This window comes from Halichondria panicea, chromosome 2 (assembly GCF_963675165.1).
Source record: "Halichondria panicea chromosome 2, odHalPani1.1, whole genome shotgun sequence".
Taxonomy (NCBI): domain Eukaryota; kingdom Metazoa; phylum Porifera; class Demospongiae; order Suberitida; family Halichondriidae; genus Halichondria; species Halichondria panicea.
In genome coordinates, this window is record NC_087378.1 from 7,011,607 (window position 1) to 7,035,626 (window position 24,020).

General features: G+C 42.9%; 5 protein-coding genes across 15 annotated transcripts in view; 3 read left to right on the forward strand and 2 right to left on the reverse strand.

The window, feature by feature from the left end:
* The window catches only part of LOC135330992 (uncharacterized), a 50,641-nt gene extending 39,785 nt beyond the window's left edge, over positions 1 to 10,856 (forward strand). For all 10 annotated transcript variants that reach the window (XM_064525987.1, XM_064525992.1, XM_064525993.1 and 7 more), the window contains 33 exons: positions 39 to 176; positions 329 to 451; positions 592 to 840; positions 925 to 1,110; positions 1,174 to 1,395; positions 1,461 to 1,634; positions 1,697 to 1,876; positions 1,930 to 2,121; positions 2,278 to 2,513; positions 2,570 to 2,722; positions 2,780 to 2,874; positions 2,937 to 3,057; positions 3,114 to 3,162; positions 3,244 to 3,614; positions 3,666 to 3,711; positions 3,770 to 3,876; positions 3,968 to 4,031; positions 4,155 to 4,322; positions 4,934 to 5,230; positions 5,284 to 5,503; positions 6,358 to 6,521; positions 6,580 to 6,806; positions 6,866 to 7,042; positions 7,253 to 7,329; positions 7,390 to 7,492; positions 7,548 to 7,599; positions 7,650 to 7,948; positions 7,997 to 8,045; positions 8,193 to 8,302; positions 8,372 to 8,493; positions 8,788 to 9,056; positions 9,181 to 9,286; positions 9,534 to 10,856. In XM_064525987.1, the coding sequence (XP_064382057.1) occupies positions 39 to 176; positions 329 to 451; positions 592 to 840; positions 925 to 1,110; positions 1,174 to 1,395; positions 1,461 to 1,634; positions 1,697 to 1,876; positions 1,930 to 2,121; positions 2,278 to 2,513; positions 2,570 to 2,722; positions 2,780 to 2,874; positions 2,937 to 3,057; positions 3,114 to 3,162; positions 3,244 to 3,614; positions 3,666 to 3,711; positions 3,770 to 3,876; positions 3,968 to 4,031; positions 4,155 to 4,322; positions 4,934 to 5,230; positions 5,284 to 5,503; positions 6,358 to 6,521; positions 6,580 to 6,806; positions 6,866 to 7,042; positions 7,253 to 7,329; positions 7,390 to 7,492; positions 7,548 to 7,599; positions 7,650 to 7,948; positions 7,997 to 8,045; positions 8,193 to 8,302; positions 8,372 to 8,493; positions 8,788 to 9,056; positions 9,181 to 9,286; positions 9,534 to 10,716 (6,329 nt within the window). In that variant the 3' untranslated portion in view covers positions 10,717 to 10,856. The remainder of the gene's footprint in view (positions 1 to 38; positions 177 to 328; positions 452 to 591; positions 841 to 924; positions 1,111 to 1,173; positions 1,396 to 1,460; positions 1,635 to 1,696; positions 1,877 to 1,929; positions 2,122 to 2,277; positions 2,514 to 2,569; positions 2,723 to 2,779; positions 2,875 to 2,936; positions 3,058 to 3,113; positions 3,163 to 3,243; positions 3,615 to 3,665; positions 3,712 to 3,769; positions 3,877 to 3,967; positions 4,032 to 4,154; positions 4,323 to 4,933; positions 5,231 to 5,283; positions 5,504 to 6,357; positions 6,522 to 6,579; positions 6,807 to 6,865; positions 7,043 to 7,252; positions 7,330 to 7,389; positions 7,493 to 7,547; positions 7,600 to 7,649; positions 7,949 to 7,996; positions 8,046 to 8,192; positions 8,303 to 8,371; positions 8,494 to 8,787; positions 9,057 to 9,180; positions 9,287 to 9,533) is intronic.
* LOC135330999 (sperm-tail PG-rich repeat-containing protein 2-like) lies at positions 9,783 to 14,504 on the reverse strand. Of its 2 annotated transcripts, none has more exons than XM_064526005.1 (17): positions 14,367 to 14,504; positions 14,124 to 14,233; positions 13,817 to 13,968; positions 13,556 to 13,702; positions 13,327 to 13,491; positions 13,108 to 13,183; positions 12,992 to 13,041; positions 12,891 to 12,929; positions 12,792 to 12,836; positions 12,580 to 12,708; positions 12,255 to 12,414; positions 12,129 to 12,192; positions 11,800 to 12,034; positions 11,624 to 11,678; positions 11,459 to 11,569; positions 11,198 to 11,316; positions 9,783 to 11,050 (listed from the first exon to the last, which is right to left on the reverse strand). In XM_064526005.1, the coding sequence occupies exons 2-17, from the start codon at positions 14,224 to 14,226 to the stop codon at positions 10,934 to 10,936; spliced, it is 1,767 nt and encodes a 588-aa protein (XP_064382075.1). In that variant the 5' UTR covers positions 14,227 to 14,233; positions 14,367 to 14,504; the 3' UTR covers positions 9,783 to 10,933. The 2 variants fall into 2 exon arrangements, with proteins under 2 accessions (XP_064382075.1, XP_064382074.1); XM_064526004.1 differs by having other exon boundaries at positions 12,891 to 12,932.
* Position 14,505: 1 nt separating this feature from the next.
* On the forward strand, positions 14,506 to 16,934 carry LOC135331005 (2-oxoisovalerate dehydrogenase subunit beta, mitochondrial-like). Its single transcript, XM_064526011.1, has 8 exons — positions 14,506 to 14,703; positions 14,906 to 15,052; positions 15,209 to 15,342; positions 15,539 to 15,694; positions 15,866 to 16,037; positions 16,202 to 16,347; positions 16,500 to 16,586; positions 16,717 to 16,934. Exons 1-8 carry the CDS (start codon positions 14,508 to 14,510, stop codon positions 16,855 to 16,857), a joined length of 1,179 nt encoding a protein of 392 aa, XP_064382081.1. The 5' UTR covers positions 14,506 to 14,507; the 3' UTR covers positions 16,858 to 16,934.
* Positions 16,844 to 17,935, reverse strand: LOC135331012 (lipopolysaccharide-induced tumor necrosis factor-alpha factor homolog). The gene is made up of 3 exons (XM_064526028.1): positions 17,698 to 17,935; positions 17,582 to 17,635; positions 16,844 to 17,232 (listed from the first exon to the last, which is right to left on the reverse strand). Exons 1-3 carry the CDS (start codon positions 17,794 to 17,796, stop codon positions 17,050 to 17,052), a joined length of 336 nt encoding a protein of 111 aa, XP_064382098.1. The 5' UTR covers positions 17,797 to 17,935; the 3' UTR covers positions 16,844 to 17,049.
* Positions 17,936 to 17,999: 64 nt separating this feature from the next.
* On the forward strand, positions 18,000 to 23,854 carry LOC135330996 (nucleolar GTP-binding protein 2-like). Its single transcript, XM_064526000.1, has 19 exons — positions 18,000 to 18,120; positions 18,261 to 18,348; positions 18,422 to 18,516; positions 18,572 to 18,651; positions 18,724 to 18,777; positions 18,834 to 18,932; positions 18,983 to 19,013; positions 19,117 to 19,171; positions 19,230 to 19,296; positions 19,356 to 19,385; positions 19,511 to 19,639; positions 20,018 to 20,131; positions 20,286 to 20,414; positions 20,473 to 20,577; positions 20,690 to 20,848; positions 20,908 to 21,000; positions 22,064 to 23,540; positions 23,602 to 23,654; positions 23,708 to 23,854. Exons 1-19 carry the CDS (start codon positions 18,072 to 18,074, stop codon positions 23,756 to 23,758), a joined length of 2,958 nt encoding a protein of 985 aa, XP_064382070.1. The 5' UTR covers positions 18,000 to 18,071; the 3' UTR covers positions 23,759 to 23,854.
* The last annotated feature ends 166 nt before the right edge of the window (positions 23,855 to 24,020 follow it).

Here is a 24,020-nt window from a genome sequence, read left to right on the forward strand (position 1 = left end):
CAAGACTTACTGTAGCACAATGTTCTAATTCACTTCAGATATCAATGAATGTTTGTCTCCTCACTCGACACTGACCAACTGTGACAGTGAGGATAAAGCAAATTGTATCAATACTCTCGGCAGCTACCAGTGCTCCTGTCTGTCAGGCTACACTGGAGATGGTGCCAACTGTACTGGTGAGTGCATGGTCATTTATTATATAATTATTGTGGATGATTTAGATCCAGTAACTAGTACATAACAAATGATATGTAGAAAAAAGAATCAAACAATCATTGCCCAACATGTGATTACTACATGTGCTTCTTGCTACCCCTTCCCCTTGTAGACATTGATGAGTGTCTACTGGATGAGGACAATAACTGTGCCGCTCAGGCTGTGTGTGAGAACACTGTGGGTAGCTTCAGGTGTCAGTGCTCTCCTGGCTTCACTGGAGACGGAAGTACCTGCAGTAAGTATCGTGTAGAGAACTAGCTGCTAACAGTATAAATTATGCCAGCTACTTTAAGGTGTGCTTGACTTTTGATATAACCCTATATATACGTCTCCAGTGTCAGCTTAATGTCTGACTCAGCTATACTCTCCTCCTAGCATGCACTGATGGTACAGTGAGGCTGGCCAACACAGTGGATGGCAGTCCCCCTCAGTACATAGCAAGGTCCCTCGAGGATGCCTCTGTCTGCTTGTACACGGACAACAAGAAGAACTGCTCTCAGTCTTGGGAAACTCTTGAGGGAAGAGTGGAGGTGTGTCAGCAAAACAGGTTTGGCACTGTCTGTGACGATCGTTTTGATGTCCTGGAAGCAAGAGTGGTCTGTGGACAGCTCGGATTCAGCTCAAGTAAGCAATAATACAAATATAGCTTGGTGGGGCAGTCAATCTATTTTGAGTTGTGATAGTATACAGTATTCATGTCTCCTGTAGGCACGAGTGTGGTACCCATCAAGCGGTCTCCACGACTCTACGGGTATGCCCCCCCTAACACACCCACTGTCCTGGATAACTTACGGTGCTCTGGAATTGAGCTCTCTCTACTCGATTGTGACTCCTTCACACCCACAAACTCTCGTAGATGCCAACACCTTGAAGATGCTGGTGTGCAGTGTGGAGGTACGTTGTGTGTGTACTATACCTGTAGTCTCTACTCACTTGATGTGCTTGTACCCACTGCAGCTGTGTGCATGGATAGGAGTGTGCGTATCATTGCTGGTGATGGAGATGACTTCTACAATGGACTAGACTCACCCCTCGATCCCTCTTTCTATATTGATGAGGAGTTGGCAGCTGGTCGACTAGAGATTTGTGAAGAGGGAGTGTGGAGACCAGTCTGCATCGATGTCTTTGACTATACCGATGCTTCAGTGGCTTGTGCTCAGCTGGGCTTCTCCAGAGCAGGTGAGATCACGTGAACGTGAGACACAATGTACAGCAATTCACTTGCTTCCTCCTCACCGGTGCAGGTGCCATCAATGGAGAGAGCAGTGAATTCAAGCTTACGGTACAGCCGGACAGACTGTACCAGAGGAACATCACGTGTGTGGGCAGTGAGAATAGTCTAGTTGATTGTGCCGTGTCTGACCAGCTCTTGGCAGACTGCAGCAATACCTTGAATAATGCCTACATATCCTGTCAAGGTGTGTACTACTTATCTTACAGTTGTCATGATGATATGGTATTTGTTGCTCCCCTCTCTCAGATCTAGACACTGTTTCCTCAAACTGCACAAACTGGGAGGTGAGACTAGAGAATGGCACCAGCGTGAGAGAGGGTCGGCTGGAGGTGTGTCTCAATAATGCCTGGGGCACTGTCTGTGACAACGGGTTCAGTGATACTGACGCCTCAATCGTCTGTGGCCAGTTGGACTTTGATAAAGAGGGTCAGTGTACTCATGCAGCAGTATGAATCACCTGAATGCTTGTGTCTGTGTAGGTGCAAGGGCTCAGTCTCAGTCAGACCTGAATTTCTACGCTGGTACTGGACCCATCTTCTTGACTAATGTGCAATGTGAGGCTAGTGACAACACACTGTTTGACTGTCTGTTAAACGGAGGCTCCACTACTCTCAACACACTTGGGCTCACTACATGTGATCATGATGAAGACATTGGTGTGGAGTGTATTGGTACGTGTGTCAGGATGTTTAACACACAATTTGTTGCATGTATACTGGCCATGGATTAATCCACATGCGTATTTTCTGAGTATCCATCATGCTTTGATTTTTGGTAGTTAAATACGTACAACCATGCTCTCCCTTACTATCTGATTCTGTTGATAGCTACCTGTAAGAGTGAGACCTCGACGACCACTCGTGGGAGCTACAATTGGATAAGGATAGTTGCCGAGGAAAGGGGCTCTTTATCATGTGTCTATGGAGCAGTGGACAGAGACAATCAAGCACTGGTCAATAATGGCATGGCTCTCAGATACTGCAACGAGTATGGCAACTGGGAAAAGGAGGACTTGAGAGACTGTCTCACATTCACCAAATCTAGACTTCTAAACATTACTGGGGTATGATACGAAGGATGATTGTCACAACATATTTATTATTGTGCTCATTATTTCAGAGTGTTGTGACAGACGAGAACTTGGAGTCTGTCACTGTGAGATTGATGGAAGCAGTCACTATGGCCACCACTGAAGAAGATCAGAGTGCTGATATTCTCGAGAGGATTACGGACCTTGTTTCTGAAATAGAGAGCTGCACTTCAGAGGACAGGGTAAGCAGTGGTCACTCCGAGTCTTATTGATATATCACCTACCTCATTGTTGTGCAGTGCTCAGCTGGACCAACAGAGATCAACAACTTAGTGATGACTTTGGACAGAATGCAAGACTGGAGAAATGACACTCTCAGAGACTTCTCAGCAAAGTAAGAAAACAGTTCTTCATTAGATTCCGTTTACTCCATACTAACTTGCTCAAACCGACCAGGATTGCCCTGGAACTGGAGAGTATAATCTCAGACTACACCAGAGAGCTGACAATACCGGAGGGAACTACAAATGTTACAATTACTTTCACTTCTGGATCCATAACTTTCTTGGGCTTTAAAGTGAGTAGCCTTCCATTTTGTTAGCTGGTGATTATGATTATTTCTCATACACGTAGGAGGAACGAATTGAGCTAGAGAATAATGGACTCACTTTCTCTTCATCTGGTAAGTATAGTACGTGGCAAATATTACACCATACCCTAGTTGAACAGCTTACATAAGAGCAATACTGTTATATATGTTTAGGAGGTTCTTTAGCAACTGATGAAGCTGGAGCTGTGTACAGCAGTGCTTTGGCTGTCCCTGCGGGTCTCTTATCAATCAACTTGCCTCCAAACCTTTTCCAAAACTTGACAACAGCTGATAGTCTCTTAGGGGAGGCCTCTGGTCTGTTCCCTGGTGATGACGTCAGTGTTCTCTTCAACACATACGACTCTTCCACTCTCTTCCCGATATCCAACGAGACTCAGTACAGACTTTCTAACATCAGTGATCCAGAACTAGTCGGTCAGTTTCAAGTGGCCTCTTCCCTAGTATCAGCCTCTGTGGTTGGCTACAATGTTCGTAATCTACCAAACAACACCAAGGTCACCATCATCCTGAAACTTCAGTCGAATGTGAGTTTGTAAGATTTTTCCCACTGAGTATGTGATATGAATTTCTTTCAGGAGTCCCAAGTACCGCTGTGTGTCTACTGGGACGAGACTGCTCAAGGTACATATGATGCAGTGTATGTGATGATGTCATGTTTCATCATGTGACATCAAAACAGGTGATCAAGGTGATTGGAGCACGGAGGGATGCGAGAGAGTTGGTGACAAGTTTCTGGACAGGGTGATCTGTCAATGTGACCACCTCAGCACATTTGGAGTGTTTGTGGTACGTTACCTCCAATACCTAGTTTAGTTTTCATTGAAGCAGGCGTAATTAAAGTCAATACAAGGAATAAATTTATGCTTTTTCTTTGCAGAATATTAATCCTCTACCTTGTAACCCTGGCTTTATGAGCAATCCCAGTGCCACAAAATGCATTCGTAAGTGCTTCTAAATACTACCCATACACGCAGTTTTTATGGTCTGAGTGATGTCGTAGTTTTCTCATTGGTAGCTACTCATAATGCTTTACTAATTTGACTTCTTTCTCACGTACCTCACAGCTATTCGCCCTGAGGTGTCCATAGAGTACACTGAGAGAGATCCTCTCACTGTCATGAGCCTCCCTGACAACACCTACCAAGTGGAGGTCGGCCACGATTTCGAAGTTACCTGTATCTCCACTGGAAACTTCAGTGGAGAGGTCACCTGGTACAAACTCAGCAATACTGGTGAGTGCATGGCTGTGTGTGTGTGTGTGTGTGTGTGTGTGTGTGTGTGTGTGTGTGTGTGTGTGTGTGTGTGTGTGTGTGTGTGTGTGTGTGTGTGTGTGTGTGTGTGTGTGTGTGTGTGTGTGTGTGTGTGTGTGTGTGTGTGTGTGTGTGTGTGTGTGTGTGTGTGTGTGTGTGTGTGTGTGTGTGTGTGTGTGTGTGTGTGTGTGTGTGTGTGTGTGTGTGTGTGTGTGTGTGTGTGTGTGTGTGTGTGTGTGTGTGTGTGTGTGTGTGTGTGTGTGTGTGTGTGTGTGTGTGTGTGTGTGTGTGTGTGTGTGTGTGTGTGTGTGTGTGTGTGTGTGTGTGTGTGTGTGTGTGTGTGTGTGTGTGTGTGTGTGTGTGTGTGTGTGTGTGTGTGTGTGTGTGTGTGTGTGTGTGTGTGTGTGTGTGTGTGTGTGTGTGTGTGTGTGTGTGTGTGTGTGTGTGTGTGTGTGTGTGTGTGTGTGTGTGTGTGTGTGTGTGTGTGTGTGTGTGTGTGTGTGTGTGTGTGTGTGTGTGTGTGTGTGTGTGTGCTAGTAGAGTATATTTGTAGCAAGAAAATGTATTTGAAATCACCTCGATTGCTTATATAGGTGCAAAGGTTGTTGAGCTGAATGCCACGGTTCCAGAAGAGGTGATAATGTCGTCAGGATTTGGGGATAATAGTTCCATTCCCCTTGATCCCACCTCCCCTCCCCCTATGATTGAGGAGAAGCCTGGTCAACTGTATGCCTACCGTCTCAGTCGCAGTGAGGTCACTCTGGGCACTCGGAGGAGGGATGTTCTCGGAGCCAGTGTTGGGACTGGACGAGTTGCCATGGGAACGTATGTCTGCACCGCCAGTAATGCTGTCATCAACAACACAGTAATGATAACTCTTCAAGTCAAAGGTTTGAACCCAAGAACCACTTTACAATAAGTCATGCTGCTCCTCCTAATACAGATGTCCCAGTGACAGACCCTCAAACAACTCACTACATTCGGTTCTCCACTCTGCCCTATGAGATGGCTTATAGTCAGCTCAATGTCCGCAGTGAGGGTCTGGTGAACGCTGTGCTGAGCAAGGCAGTACTCGATGCTCTCAACAGCTCCATCATCAACACTGTGCAGGACAACTCTTTCTCTGCTACCCAGCTGAAGACGACATGCAATCCTGTATCAAGGTGTGTGCATGAGAACAACTTGTAGCTCTCATTTTCTATATCAATAATGTGCAGTACCTCATGTTCTACAATAGCAACATATTGACTGCGGAATATGGAACAATAATAAAAATGCAGAAGATAATTATGCTCTGTATAATTATTATTGTACAGATTATAGCGTTTAACATAACCAGCCTGATTTGGGTAGTAATCTATGGGTAGCAATCGATAATGTACGGCTTTTCAACTGCAAACCCCACCCCCTCCATTTAATCAATGGTTCGGAGGCTCTTTCAGCTGCCATAACTTGAATTTCGTATGTATAATGCACTGATATTGTGCAGGTGCCCGGAGGTGGCAGGTGATGATAAGGACCCATGTTTTAACGATTTTATATATGGGTCCATGTGTCCAAGGCCGAAAAAAATCACTGATACTATAAAGTTACGGCTGATCACTATAAGCTTTGTATTTAGTTATACGTGTGTTATCTCCAGATTCTATATACCATTGCTATATCATCCATGCTTATCTATGCTCTTCATATCTGCTATTCCGCATTCCTCCTTTTACAACATGCCACATAATAAGCATACTGTATAGCGGGTAATTTTCGTGTGGTAAAAAATTCGTTCAACTCGAAAAACGGTTGTACGTATTCGTGAGTAAAATTTCGTTTAGTCTCGTGGCTGCCATGCACGCCTACGTTAAAATTTCGTGGAGGTCAGCTTGCCCACGAAAATAACAAATATTTTACCCCACGAAAATTACCGCTATACGGTAGTAAGGAGTTTAGTTGATCTTCTTGTACTTGACTGCAAAGTGTGTGCTCTGTATGCACGTACATACATAATTGCCCCTTGTGTATACAGTCGCCCTGAGGACACTACCAACAATATGATACGTGTGGAGTGCCGGATAGTGAATTTCCCTCGGCTATCTACGGACACACTCTTGCTATACTTACAAGACAGCTCTTTCAATAGCACGCTTCAGAGCAACCTGCAGTTGGGCCCACTCCAACTGAACATATCAAGTAAGCTAGGCATTAGCTGTGGTCTCGTTCTGCATACATAATCCTTGTTTGTGTATAGGTGATGGTTTCTGTGACAATGAGATGATAGACACACCCGACCGTCGTGGAATGTACTTATGGAGTGAAACCCAGGTTGGACGTACCATTCAAAGGAGTTGTGTCTACAACAATGCCTCGATTGGAAGCAGGCGGTGTTCTAGTCACCTCAGCTGGGAGAATGCGAACCTCATGAACTGCATCACCAGAGACACACTCGAGCTGCAATTATTAGCTGAGAGACTTGTGGTATGTTCATCCTAGTAGCTGTCATATAAGTCTCTGTTTATTGTGTGTGTTCTGTGCAGAAACAATCTGTGACTGCTGACAATGCTGAGGACGTAGTTAGCCAGGTTACAAATATTGTGTCTAATTTGGATGAAGTGGATGAACAGTCAGAAGCTAACCTCGACCTCATTGTGAACGTGTATGACAACATTGTGGGAAACCTGATCGATACAACCAACTTCTCTGTATCAACTAATGTAAGCCAGCACAATTTACTACCAGCAGTCTAATTGTACACATGTACTTATATATATACACAGTGCGAACAATTATCTCCATAAATCCATTCATTCTAGGGAATGTGCATGCTACATACGTACATACAAATACCCTTATATAACTCCCCCGATATATATACAGATTATTCAGTCTTCCCATTAATTACAAAACAATCTTCCCATTTCTAGTTCACCGAGAACACAGTGTCTGTATTGAACGATGTATCTGACTGGCCCGAAAGCGTTGTCAAAGAGAGGTCATCATCGTGAGTACAGAAAAAATGATGCTGGGCAGTTTGATTTGATTGTGTGTGTATTTTATGCAGGCTTGTAAATTCATTTGAAGCTATAGCTGGTAACCTGGGTAATCAAGATAGGAACGATATGTATGAAGTAGTTGAGGAATCGATATCCCTTCAAGTATTGAGAGTGAGTCTTATTTGAAGTGCTATCATAGTTGATATCTGTATTTGTCTCATAATAGGAGAACCAGACGAAACTACTAGAGATTGGAAGAATGTTCACTCCTCCTGAAAGTATGAAAAGTATAGTGTGTATAACAAAACTTTTCATCTTGTTCATACAGACCTCTTTGATCAGCTGGACTTGTCCAACTCGACAGTAGAGCTAGTTGACCTCTCCATCTCTCTCCCTCCTCAAGTGTTCAACATATCCACTGACACAGCTGTAGCTGGACTCATCTTCACCTCTTACAGAGACACTACACTCTTCCAACTGACCCCTCCTGTCTCTGCAAACACCAGTGACTACAACTACACAGCTGACTCGGTGGTGCTGGGGTTTGCTGTGGCCGACACTGACGTGAGGAACTTGACAGATCCTGTCAACATTACTCTCCAATCTCAGCGAGCACTGCAAGGACTCGTGAGTCAGTTACTCTCTCAGTACATTGTCATGAGCTCTCTCCTACAGAACTGGTCAGAGCCCATCTGTGTCTCCTGGGTCTTCAACAGTATAGGAGGTGAAATAATTATACTGGCGTTCCACTTGCGTGTAAACGTAGACCTTTCTTTCTTTTAAATTAGTGCTTGCATGCATGATTTGCCCTGCCGTGGCATACTGCTATAATTATAATTATAGTTGATATTTTGTTCCTTTGTGCGTGCAGATGGTGGAGGCAACTGGTCCACAAATGGTTGTGAATTGGTCAGCTATAACAAGAGTACTGGAGAGGTCCAGTGCAAGTGCAGTCATTTGACCAATTTTGCCATCCTAGTTGTAAGTCCCCTTCTCATAGCTTACGTGGTGGACACTGAACGTGAGTGATTAATTATTCATTCCCTGCAGAATGTGAATGCACCACCAATCTCGAATGAGGTTAGAGATGCTCTTGAAGCTCTGAGTATCATTGGCAGTGTGTTGTCTATCATTGGGCTAGTCATCACCATCTTTACCATGCTCTTCTTCAAGTGAGACATGTATAGCTACTATACATAAAGATATCTTGAAACTATCGTATAGCGTGTAATTTTCGTGGGGCAAAATATTCGTGGTTTTCGTGGTTGGAGCTCTGACCACGAATATTTTACCCACGAATGAAGCGACCTTGCCTACCTTTACCTGGAGTGCAAGCTCCAACACGAAAATATTACCCACGAAATGTCTCAATATTGCTGAACCACGAATATTTTGTCCCCCGAAAATTACCTGCTATATGCATGCATGTACATGCATTTTTCATTCCTGTCCTTATACGTTTACAGGAAGATAAGAGGGAAAGATGCTACCAAGTTCCACCTTCAGTTGTGTGTTGCCATTCTGTGCATGCTGCTGTCCTTCCTGATTGGTGTGAATCGCACAGAGGTGCCCGAGCTCTGCACCTTCTTCTCAGTACTCATCCTCTATTTCGCCCATGCCTCTGTGTTCTGGATGGGGGCCGAGGCTCTGCTCATGGGCAAGAAGCTCATCTTTGACATCTTTGGCAGATTCTCCATGACCAAGTTCACCATCCTCGTGTCATTCATAGCTTGGGGTGAGTATATATATGTTTATTCTAAGCATACATCCTGTATTAACGTTTGTTATCAGTTTTGTTGCCCTTTCATAATTCATTTGAACTCAGTCATGGAATCTATTTGACTCCCCTCCAATTGCAGGTGTTCCCTTCATCTTCCCTGTAATTGGTCTGAGCACTTTGGCCACTCAAGAGAATTACCTCATTCTAGTTGGAGAGGATGCAGTGGAACTCAACGTCCCTGGATAGTAAGTTCCTGTACATAATTATATGCACTCCATATACACTGTAATATGTAGCTTTAGTGTGGGGGTGTTATAGGAGGGCTTACCCCAGTACATATTATAATCAGCCTTACGCTAAACACTACTGTCATGCATGCAGTGTTGGTTTGTATGACATGGCACATAGTCTACATGTACATTAATTGGAATGCTTGTAATAAAAAGGAAGTCATGCACATTATTTTGATGCCTTTTTTGTCTAATCCTGCAGCTGCTTCATTAGGGACATCAGACTCCTCTATGGGATATTCCTGGCTCCGATCGTTCTTGTACTTTTATTCAATACCATCATGTTCATCATTATTGGCCGAGTGTTAATCATACACAGTAAAAAGAAGTTGGATAACTTGAAAAATGAAAAACATCAAGAGCAGAAAAAACGTGCTAAAGGAATTCTTAAGACTCTTATCAGTATTGTGAGCATTATGATAATGTTTGGTCTCTCGTGGTTCTTTGGAGCGTTGAGTATTGGTGAGGGTGCAATCGTGTTCCAGTGGCTGTTTGTCATCTTCAACACCACTCAAGGATTCATGTTGTTCCTGTTCTTCTGTGTGATTGGTGGAGACGCTCGCGATGAGTGGAAGAACTTACTCACCTGCAACAAATACAGGAGGAAGAAATCGCTCACTGCACCACTGTCATCAACGTCTGGTAACTCGCATGCAAACCACAAAAAACAACAAAAAAGGAAACTTGACTCTGAATCAGGTGACACTGGACTCACTAGCTATGGAAATAGCTATGGATACGGACGTTCCACCAGCACAATTAGACGCTCTGTTGAAAGAACACTTGAAAAAGAAGATGGTAAAGTACCGTTAGATGTTGTGGAGCTGTCTCCTGGTTATGAATCCACCACCTTTGATGAGAAACTATTGAGATTGTATGGAACGGACTGCATTGATGAGAAGGAAGCCGAAACTTCACTTATCATTGAAAATGGTGACACAATCGATGGTAATCGAACTACTGAAAAGCCTAAGAAATCCAGGCAGCTACCACCTCATGTTTACATCAAACTGAAACGACCAACTTACAAAGTGGAGAAAATAACGTATGATGATGCAGACGGGCTGCAAGAAAAAGTCGACCTCTCTTCGAAACGCTACAATGATAACGTAGAGACACACTCACAAGAAACAAATGACATTGTCTTTTCGAATAACACTCAAGATAGTCTGATAGACTCGATAGCGAGAGACCTCGAGCCAGCAACCCAGACTTCCCTCCTCGATTCTGTTGTATTGTCAAATGGGTCAACAACATTCAGTCAAGAGCAAGTTCAGATGGTGGAACAACATAACGTTGCTAATTTTCCACACAATGAACACATCAATGATTCATCCCAATGTGCACTGCTACCAGAAGATGCCGAACACTTAACTTTCATGTGAGAACTAAACTTGTAATAATTATTATAATGTAGCTAATTAATGTGCACTATTAAGTACTGCTGAAACTGTTTATTCACATGGCTGAATTAAATTAATAATTTTTATAAATTAATTACGCTGATATTAATTTATTACTTATACATTGTAACTATGGCATGGAAGTGAAATTGTACATCCATAAAAATAAATGAAGCTCATCGTTCATCAAAAAGCTACACTAAACACCACCTAGCACACGTTTTCTGTTAGAATGTACTTTGTTTGAAGCGAGGGGGTTGTCTAGAGTTGAATTGAACGTCCCCTTTAGAACAGTATTTCTTTGTGCCTCACTCAACTGCAAAGAGATAATACAGAGAGCATGAAAGTATAATCTTCGTGTGGACATGCCATGCCGGAGAAGGAGGATATAGGCTCGAATGGTTCTGTATTTTGTTTACCTTGCAGTTCTACAGCATGACTTAACTATCATCATAATTAGTACCTGGTATGTTCCAGGCCCTGGGACTTGTCTGTTGTGGTCTTTGAATCTGTCATCTTTACAACAAATTCGGCCTCCCTTACCCAGCCCTAAAGATCCTTGCGAATCGTACTCTCCAGGCCCTATAATAATAAGGCAGAAAAAAAGAAATAATTTATAATGTTACCACACAAAAAAGAGACCATGAATAATACTACTACAACTGACGTGTAAATATGTGCCACAAAAATAAACTATACGTGTATGTGAAAAAATTATCCTGACCTGGGTTTGCAGAGTCTGGCTCTCCAAAAAGGATGTCTCGTGGTGGTGCAAATCGCTCCGACGTCGACAGGAATGTGTTGCTGATAACTCGAGCATTAATGTCCAGCCTCCCTATACATCGACAACATACTAAGCAATTGTAATACAGTATTATGTAGTAACTACCTTGGGACTTGCTATAGGAATCAGATACTTCATAAGAACCAGGTGGAGGAATGTCCTGTTACAAGAAATGCACACAGGACGTATAAAATTATTACTTCAAGTGTCTATTTTTATGAAATACAAAGCAAGCTAAGATACGTATAAACATGCTCAGCATAATTAGACATCCAACTCACAGCGACAATTGCCGGAGGAACGTAGAGTCTTTTGCTGGTAGAGGAGAACATGGATGAATTCTTGGGTCTCTGTGTTGCCTTCATCAAGTGAGTGCTCTCGGGATCAACCTCTTCTGATGAGGGGTCCTGTTTCAGGTAGTCAGCAGGGCCTGGCATGTGTAAATCATCCTTCTTAACTAGAGGGACAGTCCTCACTGACGTTGTACCAAACGGATGCTGATGAACACCATTAATACTGCAAAATAATTATGATGCAAATGCAGGGTAATCAAGTGTAAGGTATTATTATTATAATCTTCCATTAGCCTACAAATACAGAGGTAACTTACATGGACCGCTTGGCCAACTCAGTAGTCATGCTAGTTGCATGGTTGTCGTTGTATGCTCCAGGACCTACAGTACACACAGACATCACCACACACCATGCAGTACATGCAAGGAGGGAAATATCATACCTGGTAGGAATCGGGCATGTCTGTCGGCTTTGAACCGGGAGGAGGTCTGACCGAACGGAGCCTTGCTCATGGGAGCCAGTCGCTTGGTGCTCTCAAAGGCTGTCCTCGGGTCCTCGTAGGAGGTTGAAGCTGGTGAATTGCTCTTTGGAGACAGAAATCTCTGGAGGGGTGCAACACTTGAGAATAGCAATCAATGTAATCGGGTTGCTACAGTATGCGTTGACATAGCACCACTACAATTGTACGTACACGTAATAGACTAGTATAATTATACTTAGTGTTACGTACGGCAACATTATAACTGTGTGCAAAAGTTGGAGGCTACCTGTAGACTTGATCCGAAAGGAGCCTTTCTTGTTCCTCCAGTGTCCCCATCCTCTGTCTCCTCCTCAGCAAGGGGTGCCCTCTTCACAAACTGAGATTTAATTTCGTACTGCCCTGGACCGGGGACAGCCTGAGGACAGCTAGGATAATATCACACAGATACTTTCTAGTACGTCATAGTATCAAGCCCTATAAGTAGTAAATGTAGGTAACCTTTTTCTCTTCCAGTTTAGTGACCAACTCATGGTAGCGTGGTATCTGTACTGGGACAAAAGTCATACCCAATTCATTAGTAACAATTTCAGAACTTACATTGGCAAGTGCTTGTGCTCTTGAGTCACTGGGTTTGACCTGCTGTGTGTGTGAAAGCCTTGTCATATACATACAACACAGCTAGTAAGATTGTGAAATACCTTGATGATTTGTGATGGGTCATAATCTCCTGGACCAGGACCCTCGGCACCTATGTGTTAGTGATGGGTGTAGTGTACACACCGGTGCATTATATAGGTACACATTGTAATATCACCTCTAAACTGAGTCCTGTAAGACTTTTGATTGCCAAAGTGGACTCCCTTGTAGTTACGAGTTGATCGTGTTTCTCCCTGAGCAATAATTTACAGTAATTATCACTCATATACAATTACCACTTTTAGCAAGGAAAGTCATGTAGATTACAGATTGACAAAAGCATTCCTAGTCCCATTAGGCAAGGACAGTACTTAGTGTGTCAGCTACAGGAACTCACATATGATACATTGTAGTAGGCAGGTCCCATGGAGGAGTCAGCGGCTGGCACTAGTTGTGGCTTGAGACGCCCATCATCACTCTCTTCATAGCCATAGTTCTGACCGGCCATTGGGATTGAGGGAGCCGTCTGTTGGCGGTGGAACATCACATGACCAACTCGTAGCTGAGGAGAGAAAATAATTAATATAATAAATTGTAAAAGGTATAATTTCATTACACACACGTACCATGTCTCTGTTGTGAAAGGATACAGAGCGAGGTACTTCAATGGCCTCTGGTGGGGGGTAGGTATTGCGTATCCAGTCAGACTCCTTGGAGACAGTGTAGGATCCAGGGCCAGGAGTCTTGGAGGGAGGAGGGGGGAATCGCTCAGCCTGAAGGATGTCATTGAGCATGCGAATCGTTATAACTTGTGGTATCAATATCAAGCATCTATTGTGGCCTACTAATACAAACCCAACAGTCAGTGATTAGCCTCCTCAACACACCTTGCTATGTAATGGTCCCTTTCCCTTATCACTGCCGAAACCAGTCCCAGCCTCCAGAGTGTAGTGACCTGGGCCGGGGGCAGCCGCCAGAGTGTCATTTACGGTCAGGAAGCTCTCACGAACAGCCATCGATTGGAACGGAGCATAACTCACTGTGCAAAGTAAGTGTTTTAACGAGAGAGCGCTTCATATCAAGTGACATTAGTCTGTGTGGTTACACTATACATGTATGCTGCATATAAGGCTGCCAATAATTAAGTGGATGAGTATAAGCTGTGAGCACAATGGTTTATGGGTATGAACAAACCTTTGCCCCTGTTCTGGTCCAGATGATTGTACGTCCCAGGCCCCACCTTGGGATCAGTACTTCCAGACGGCTTGGAAGTTATGCGAGCGGCTCGGTCATACATAACACACCTGTACACATTTATATCGATCATTATTATAATTATTCTACAGTATAGTAGTGTGTACGTATACTGTGTGTGTGTGTGTGTGTGTGTGTGTGTACGCACGTATGAAATGGATCTGAAATAAAAATTATACCTACCTGCTTCAATAATTATAGTGCCAATAATTATATTCTCTGCTTTTCAAATCATTGGTTCAGTGGCATTTATATCTGTGTAACAGCATCAAAGAAACGTGCTTCTCTGTCAAGCTGGTATCACTGTAGCCATGGCAATCAATCATGTGCAATTATCTCTTATCACATGAGAACATAATGGCCGCATTGAGAAGAATAGGGGTACCTTTTCTGCGTGGATTTCTTCGTCCTGGGACATCTACTTCTCTACCTAGGCCGTCTCTGGACTCGGGAGCAGCTGTGGTTCAATGTAGAAGGTCATCAGATGAGCCATACGCCCCAGAGTCCCCTCCAGTGCCAGGTACGTACTAGGTACAGGGTCAGGCTTTGGGTTTTAATACTAGTACATGGAGTATTAAGTTTATGACCTTTGTGTGATACCGAGCAAGACGTTGTTGGTCCAAAAATGTAAACGCTTTCTTTTTGAAGACTTTCTTGTGGCCTTTGTTACTGTTAATAATACGCTTTAGTTAATTAATACATAATAGCTATACTTAATTCAGGGGCGACCCAGAAGATGAATCTGGTAGAAGCCATTCGGAGTGCGATGGACATTGCTATGGAGGGGGACTCGAGTGCCTGCATATTTGGAGAGGATGTGGCTTTTGGTGGTGTGTTCAGGTGTACGGATGGGCTGAGAGACAAGTATGGTGAGACCCAAACTATGTTGTCTTCATCACTTCTATAGAGCCGAGATCCTAATAACATGTACAACCGAGGTCAATTTTGTATCGAAAGATATGTATGAATGTTGAATTGGTTGTTACGAACGGATTTTGATCCTTTATCCCCCCTCCCCCACGCAGGTGAGGAGCGTGTGTTCAACTCCCCGTTGTGTGAGCAGGGGATCATGGGGTTCGGTATCGGACTGGCTGTACAGGGATCCACCGCCTTAGCAGAGATCCAGTTTGCTGACTACATCCATCCAGCCTTTGATCAGGTATGCATTCCCTTTGTTGAGTAAAAGTGCCCTAAAATTCGTTTCCTCATAGCAGTCAGGTTAAGTTCCTTACGATGTACTTGTATCTCACATTACATAGTACAGCCCATTGTTTTGAAGATCAGTTTCAGTTATTTACTCCGCCAAGGAGCAGTCTTGGTAATATTATCTTCACACATTGTACCCTCTACCACAGGTGATAAATGAGGCATCTAAATATCGCTATCGATCTGGAGGTTTGTACGACTGTGGGCGACTCACAGTGAGGGCCCCTTATGGAGCTGTGGGCCACGGTGGCCATTATCATTCTCAGAGCGTGGAGTCCATATATGCTCATGTCCCTGGCATCAAGGTAAGACCTCAAGATGTTATTGCTATGCATGTATATACGTAGGACTTAATAATTATTGCTTTTTTTATGCATCATCAACCTTTGACTTTTAGAAATACATCTGTAATGTGATGCCTCTGCATTTGTAGTTTTGTACACCCTAAATTTAAATCTGTGTTCTTTTGTCTCTAGGTTGTGATCCCCCGTGGCCCTAGTCAGGCAAAAGGTCTTCTTCTCTCCTCCATACGAGACAACAATCCGGTGTTCTTCTTTGAGCCCAAGGCCCTCTACAGAGCAGCCATGGAGGAGGTGCCTCAGGATGACTACACTCTGCCACTCTCATCTGCTGAGGTTATGCAAGAAGGTCAGTAGTACAGTACAGTACAGTGAAGAAGGAGAGTATGATATTTTGGATTAAGTGCGAATCGGTCTTGCTATTTTAAGTTCTGTCATTACCTAGATTCAAGGTATGGTACTTGAAAATAGACGCTTTGATTGCTCTTGTGATTCACTCTCTCTCCATTGCAGGCAAAGATGTGACTGTAGTTGGGTATGGTGCTCAGATCCAGGTGCTGCGTAAGGCATGTGACATGGCACAGGAGGAGTTGGGGGTGTCTTGTGAGCTCATTGACCTCAGGACAATCATCCCTTGGGACGTCGACACTGTTGCTGAGGTGGGTGTAGAGTGTTTTGACAACTACATGTGTAATTATTATAAATATGTGGGGTTGGTAGTAATGAGGTATGTAGACAGGATATCTGTCATAATGATCTCAGCACTGAGGTATTATAATGGCATTCACTGTGTACATGTTTCCCACTGTAGTCTGTCTGCAAGACTGGTCGAATGGTCATTGCACATGAAGCCCAACTCACTGCTGGGTTTGCCAGTGAAGTATCATCTACAATACAGGTAATATTCCTGCCAAACGATAAATGAAGCCCCTGTATAGTGGCTCTTCACAGGAGGCTAGATGTATATTGTCTGTCAGTCCCTGTCATTTTTTGGTTAGAGATAATCTTCTGGTATTTTATTTTTGCAGGAAGAGTGTTTCTTGAATCTAGAGGCCCCTATTCAGAGAGTGTGCGGGTGGGACACTCCTTTCCCTCTCATTTTTGAACCGTTTTATTTGCCAGATAAGTTCAGATGCTTTGAAGCAATTAAAAGAGTTGTGAACTATTAATAGTCTTTTTTGTTTTTTTGTATTTCTATGAATTTGTTTTTGTGATACAAATTATTGAATGAGCTCACAGAAAGTAACGATAGTAATTAGAATAGTCAAAAAACAGCTTGGAGGCTGAGGGGACACCGTACACGTATACAAAAACTACCGTATAAATGTATCAACAAAGATTGTTTAGTTAGTGAGTTCAGATTAAATCTTGAGCCTCTGGTAGACCCCAATGACGGTCCCGTCCTGTGGGCACGTGTGGACCACATCTTTGAGGCTGTCCACAAAGAAGGGAATCCAGGCAAAGCAGAGGAGACCAAACAAGACCATGAGGCCTGCCACCACCCACACCATTGTTCCAGACTTGTAGTACACATTGCTCATCACCTGTATATACAGGTACATGGATATCTGTCATACCAAGAGTTCGATCATTCATTAACAAACTCTTGGTCACAATACATAGCTATTTGTGGTATGTGGCCAATTATAGGCTTGTGTGGTTGACAAATATGCCAGGGACTTTCTGTATGGAAAATGCTAACTTTTAGCTGGTTGAAGCTTATCAGGAGCGTTTTAACAAGGAATACAATGGTATAATGGTATGACAAAGTTATGACAACAATAATATGAAGGCTCAACACAAATAAACTTTAGTTTAACACGTGCTCTTGTTTTCAATAGCTACCAGGTTAGACTGGGCAGCTTTTTCTAGATACCGTATTAATTCTCATACCTGGTGACCTTGAGGGCAATTAACTGTAGTTGGAAACTCTCCAAGAAGAGGAGTCTGAGAAACAGAGAATTTGTACATAAACAATAGCATTTTAATATGTAAACTGAACTTCGTACCACTCCCTGTGCCTGCTGCTGCTGTACAACTACCACCTGTGACTGTGTCTCAGACTGGGGGTAGGGAGGAGGTTGAACCAGTTCAGCTTTCTCAGACATTTTCCCAGATAGTAGAGTGTTGAAGTTTGCTTGTAGATATATATATATTTATCTATCAGGCAGATAAGACAGCAAGACAATAGAAGATTTTATGTTATAATTATAATACCTTACCCATTTCAGACAGGAAACACAACATAATAATTATGTTGTGTTTCCTGTCTAGAAATGGGTGAGGCTAACCTCCAGCTGACTGTGCAATAATTATTCGTTTTAACAGCAAAATTCGGGATTTCCCAGCAGACCTCGTGGCAGCTAGCTAGTATAGAGTCAAGATGGGGAAGAAGATAGCAATCAAGAATTCTTCCAGTAGCGACAACCCAGGTAAGCTGTAGTCTTCATGTACCCACAATAAAACTACTGTTACTGTAGATCTACATACTGTCATCCTGATAGTAGACACGTCACATGAACTCCATCTTTATATTGAAGCACTTGTATTGTCCGTTTTACCATGCTCATAGATAGAGTTGCAAAAGGTGTGTACCATGCTCGTGACAAGTCCACTATCAAGAGGTTACGGATGTACAAGGATGGGGGCAAGGTTGTGAGGTAGGTGACCCAAATCACACTTATCCAACTAAGAAAATATCAGATAGTAATGCAATGTTCTTTTGTACTATAGGAATAGATATGGAAAGGTGCTCAAGCCTGCCCCCTTCCAATCAAGTGCCAAATCTGGAGAAGTTTCAAGAATTGAGCCAAACAAAAAATGGTTTGGTAAGTCACTTTAGATTATGTTTGCTGTGCTACCAAGTCACCTACATCTCTGCAGGCAACACTCGAGTGATAAGTCAGTCGGCTTTGCAGACGTTTCAGGAGGAGATGGGTAAAGTCATGAAGGACCCCTACAAGGTGTGTGTTCCATCGTAGACTCTGCTGTTACTGTTACTGTTACTGTTACTGTTGGCCCCCTCAATCGTGCAGGTGATTATGAGACAGAGTGGATTGCCAGTGTCCTTACTACAGGAGACGTCCAAGGTTTGTTGTGCCACTAATCCATTGCACACATACACCGTTACCCTCTGTACACACAGCACACTAGAGTGCATCTCCTCGACACAGAAAGCTTTTCATCAACTTTTGGACCCAAACGTCAACGCAAGAGACCCAGCATAAAAGCCACTGACATAAAGGTACCCAAATTATGTCTATTCAAAAATTCAACTGCGTTTGATTTCTCTAGAGCCTGGTCGAGTCAGCTACAGCTTCTGTTGGTAAGTCCCATTCAATAATTTTCTGATCTATTGGCTTGTAACCTATTTACATTACGTGATGCTGTCTTTATATGATGTCATGCAACTGTACTTGACCTCACAGAGTCGTATGAGGCTGACAAAGATAGTGACATAGTCAGGGAAGGACCTGACTTCAAGTGAGTATTTGTTCTTCCTTAAATCTGTTAGTGTACTGATGGCCTCTCTCTTGAGCAGGAGTGAAATGAGAGAGTGTATCTTCAACAAGGGACAGTCGAAGAGGATCTGGAATGAACTGTACAAGGTATGAATCCAGTTGCTCCAATAGTCATAATTATTACGAGAATTGTTTTATTGCTGCAGGTTGTCGACTCATCGGATGTTGTGATTCAAGTAAGAATCAGCAATAACACCAAATGGTGATAAGAATGTTCTTATCACCAATTATCCACATTTTCACTGCTCTTGTCATAACTCATTTGCACCTATTTTGAACAAGTACAATTTGTTGCCCCCAGGTGCTAGATGCTCGTGACCCCCTGGGTACTCGCTCCAAACACATTGAGTCCTACCTGAGGAAGGAGAAGTCTCACAAACACGTCATCCTCCTGCTCAACAAGTGTGACCTTGTACCCACCTGGGTCACGGTGAGATTGGGTAGTCACTGAGTAGTTGTAAGGCCAATTTTTGTTTTACAGTAGATCGTAACCACATTTTTAAGCTTTTAGAAAATCCCTGAAATTGGATCACTGTAACACCCTCAAAGATGCTATACTTAGCTAGCCAATGGGTCCTTCCCTAATTTCAAATGAAGCTTGTACCACTCTGTTTGAATTCGCTGTTGGACTACATTAAATGTGATCACTTTACCATAAGTTGGTTTACAGAACCTATACTTACGGTACATGTGATGTACAACATTCTTAACTGTGCATAATCAATGTGTAAACCAACAACCTTAAGTTTTAGTGATCCCTGATTTCGTCACACAACAGTTGCGAAATTGATTGTTCCCCTAATTGCAGACTCGTTGGATCTCGGTATTGTCCTCTGACTACCCGACTCTTGCATTTCATGCCAGTCTCACCAACTCGTTTGGTAAAGGGTCTCTTATCCACCTCCTGAGACAGTTTGCCAAGGTACTTTAAAGTATATAATCATTAAGTGTAACGAATGCCCCCAAAAATGGAAGCAAATTTTTACTGTGTACTGTTATGTAAGTGCATTTCCACACTCTCAAAATTATGCGTATGTTAAGTACAATGTGTGTACACTCTCATTCTCAACCGACAGCTCCATAAAGATAAGAAGCAGATCAGCGTTGGTTTCATTGGTTACCCCAACGTGGGCAAGAGCTCCATTATCAACACTCTACGCTCCAAGAAAGTCTGCAAAGTAGCGCCCATCGCTGGGGAAACCAAGGCAAGTATTTTGCTGTGGTTGATAGTGTCTTTGATGTGGTTACTTGTACATGATGTAGGTGTGGCAGTACATCACTCTGATGCGACGTATTTTCCTGATAGATTGTCCGGGGGTAGTCTACCCAGCTGGAGACACAGACACCGAAATTGTGCTCAAGGGTGTGGTGAGTGAGAGCTACCGAATACATCTTTCAGTTTGCATTTTACAGTATAGTCTCCCTAAACTAAAAGTGTTGGCAGTCTAAAACACACCCGTACTCCACTTCACCATTGCAGGTTCGTGTGGAGAACATCAAAGATCCGTATCAGCACATCCCTGCAGTCCTGGAGAGGGTAAAACCTGACTACCTGGTCAAGACCTATCAGGTGACCTCGTGGAGTACCGTCGAAGATTTCCTCGATCAAATGGCCAAACGAATGGGGCGACTATTGAAGGTGAGGGTGGTTACTATGATTTTTACACTGCTGGATTTTTAGATATCCCATACCCCCAGGGAGGAGAGCCGGACGTTAACTCAGTGGCCAAGATCATTCTCAACGACTTTCAGAGAGGAAGACTCCCGTATTTTGTGAAGCCCCCAGGCATGGTACGAAATACAATCTGTATTCTGCAGCAATGTTAATTAACAACAGAATTTGCATGTATGTGTGGGCTGTCTGTAATCAGTGGACTGGACTGACTACTGGACTGGACTTTGACCTGACTATTGCAACACCAACCTTTTCCTCATAACAAGACCACAATAACAAATTAATGATTGTAAAAACTTAACACATGTACATCTAGCTACATTACAAAACACCTACTGTGGCAAGAACAAAAATTAATGCTTGTCTTTAGGTTTGCATGATGGAATTAGCTTTCTGTATAGGAGGACAGGTAACTGGCCTAGCTGGTTGAGACCATGATGCATTCTTGCTTAATTGAACTACAATATTATAGAACTGTTGTTTTTAGGCTCAAACGTAAGTTAAATTGAAAATGGTACATTGATTGTCTGTACATTGTTGTCCGTGGAGAGTGAATATTTGCCATCTTTCATAGTGTACAAAGATCGAGTCTATGCGTGCATGACTCCTGTCGTACTTTCCATGAAGCCGTTGCACATACACACTTATATTTTCTATAAACCACAAACAAGACAGATGAGCATACCCCCCCTGCTATTTGTATCAGATCCGGTCGTAGTAGATACAAAGGATGTTATCCTGTACAAGGAAAATCACTTGAAAAAGGTGCTGTTTCAGGAGGGATTTAAAAAAAGGGCATGAATGTTTAGAGACACACTTGGGAACTGTTTACTCACTGTAGATCTACCTGTAACGTTTCCCGTGTTTGTGTAATTCCCCTACTTTGAGCCTATGTCAATTGTCGTGCAAGCAAGAATGCTGCTTATCATTGTGTTCTTATAATAGTCATGTATAGCTAGATATCTATGTTGTGTTTTTTATGTATTTGTCATTGTGGTCTTGTTATGAGGAAAAGGAATGTAATTGGTGTTGCAATAGTCAGGTCAAAGTCCAGTTCAGTCCAGTAGTCCAGTCCATTGATTACAGACCGCCTGTATGTGTGTTCATAATTATTTCAAGCTGTAATAAAAAGCTTAGTTTTGCTTTTATGAATCAGTCTTTCGTCTTTCTCTATCACAGGAAGATGCCAGCAGCACGAAATCTGCTAGTGCAGAGGCTAAAAGTGCTCCTACAGAAGAAATTTTACCTGCCGATGTTTCCATGACTACTAACGATGCCGTTGATTTGACAGTAGATGATCAAGACTCGCTTCCCAATGAACCTATGAACGATATCTCAATGGAAGAGACCGATAGTGAATTTGATGATACCAAATCAATTGAAATGACCTCTGTACATTGTAAAAACAAGGCAATCGAGCAACCAAATTTGAATGACAAAGAAGCTGAAGGAGATAATGTAGCAGAGATGTTAGGAAACTCACTAGACGATGAATTGATGCAACCTCCATTGTCTTTTGAATCCAATGAATCACTCGTAGATGAAACAGAGGGAGCAGATGCAACCCTGAATTTAATTACAACGACTGCTGTCTTAGTAACTCAAGCCCAACACATTTCCCCTGTTGAAGCAAGTGGACCAGTCCTCCAGCAAGCTTCCATTACTAACGATTCACTAGGCGGCCCCATCTCCCCAATCTATTCTACACTCACTAAGAGCCCTGCTGTCGACACTGTTAGCCCTGGTGATGATTCTATGAGTGAATCTGATGCAGGTGAAGAGATTTCCTATCCCAACGTGTCCCAAGACTTGAGCTCTCTGGAGCTGACCTCAAAGTTTGATCAGGAAGACCTTATTGAGAGCTACACTCGCCTATCAAGCAAGAAAAAATCTTCCAGTACGGCTGTTAAATTCGATGACGTAGCACAAGATTCATTCTACCCTCACTCCAAACTAGGGAAATTGTTGAGAGACATTCCAAGTCCCCCAACGCGAGGGGGGTGGTCATCGCAGGGGGTCCTACCTACGTCCTTACCTGGCACTGATTTGAACCTTCTCATGAACAATGGAGTATCTGGCACCCCTCGAGTGTTTGCATGTGGTGAGGTCGTGACCCCGACAATCCTTCGACCCTCGGCTGTCAAGACAGGCGATATTTTGGACGTAGCCGAAATGGAAACGACAAGGGGAGAAGACGATATATCGAGCAAACTTGGTGGTGATAGTCATTTAGAGGTTGATTTGGATGAGGAAGATAGTGGATCGGATTTTGGTCACCAAGCGGCACCATCGAGTAGTGAAAATTACAGCAGAGTATTACCTGCACGTACAGAGCCCAGTAAACAGCAAGTGGAAGTTGTTATTCCCAATCTACCCATTGAAACGGTACCTTCAACTAAAAGAGCACTCCGTTCAAAATTGTCGAAGTTTCGAAAACCCTCAAAGACACGCAAAGTTGCACAGTCTGAGGTAACCGATTACTCCCCAATTGTGGTTGATCTTCGACCTTCGAGCCTGCCTAAGAGTAAAAAGAGGAATGTGTCAGTTGAACAAGAAGGCGGTCCGTCAGCAAAGAAAATAAAACGTCACTCAATGGGAGGAGAGTCATCAGCTGCTGTTGAGATTGATCTATCTATTTCTGGAGCACAGAAGAAGGGTATGTTTTGTACTTAGCGCTAATTTGATTTAGCCATTTCATGTGTTTGCTTTACATGCAGACAAAGGTTTACATGCAGACAAAGGAAGAAAGAGAACTTTAGCAACAGAACAGGTAATGGTGTCATGCCTCTCATGCATTCAAACACTTCTTTATTACATGTGCAGGTGTTGAATAAGAAATCTTTCAAGACACAGAAAAAAAGGAAAAGTGTATAAACATAATAACTGTACTGATATAAAATTATAGAACTGACCTAATCAAAATTAATATCAATCTATTGTCACTGCACAAAAAAATATTATTGCAATGAAGTCGATCAACATTGTTGTATACATGCATAGAAAAAAAATTTTTACAGAGAATTGAGCACCAAAGTAAGTGCTCATGAACATTGGCCTTGCAAATAGCACAAGCTGCAATAGCAATATCTGAAACAAAAAATTAAAGCACCAATAACTCCACACAAACTGTCCTGTG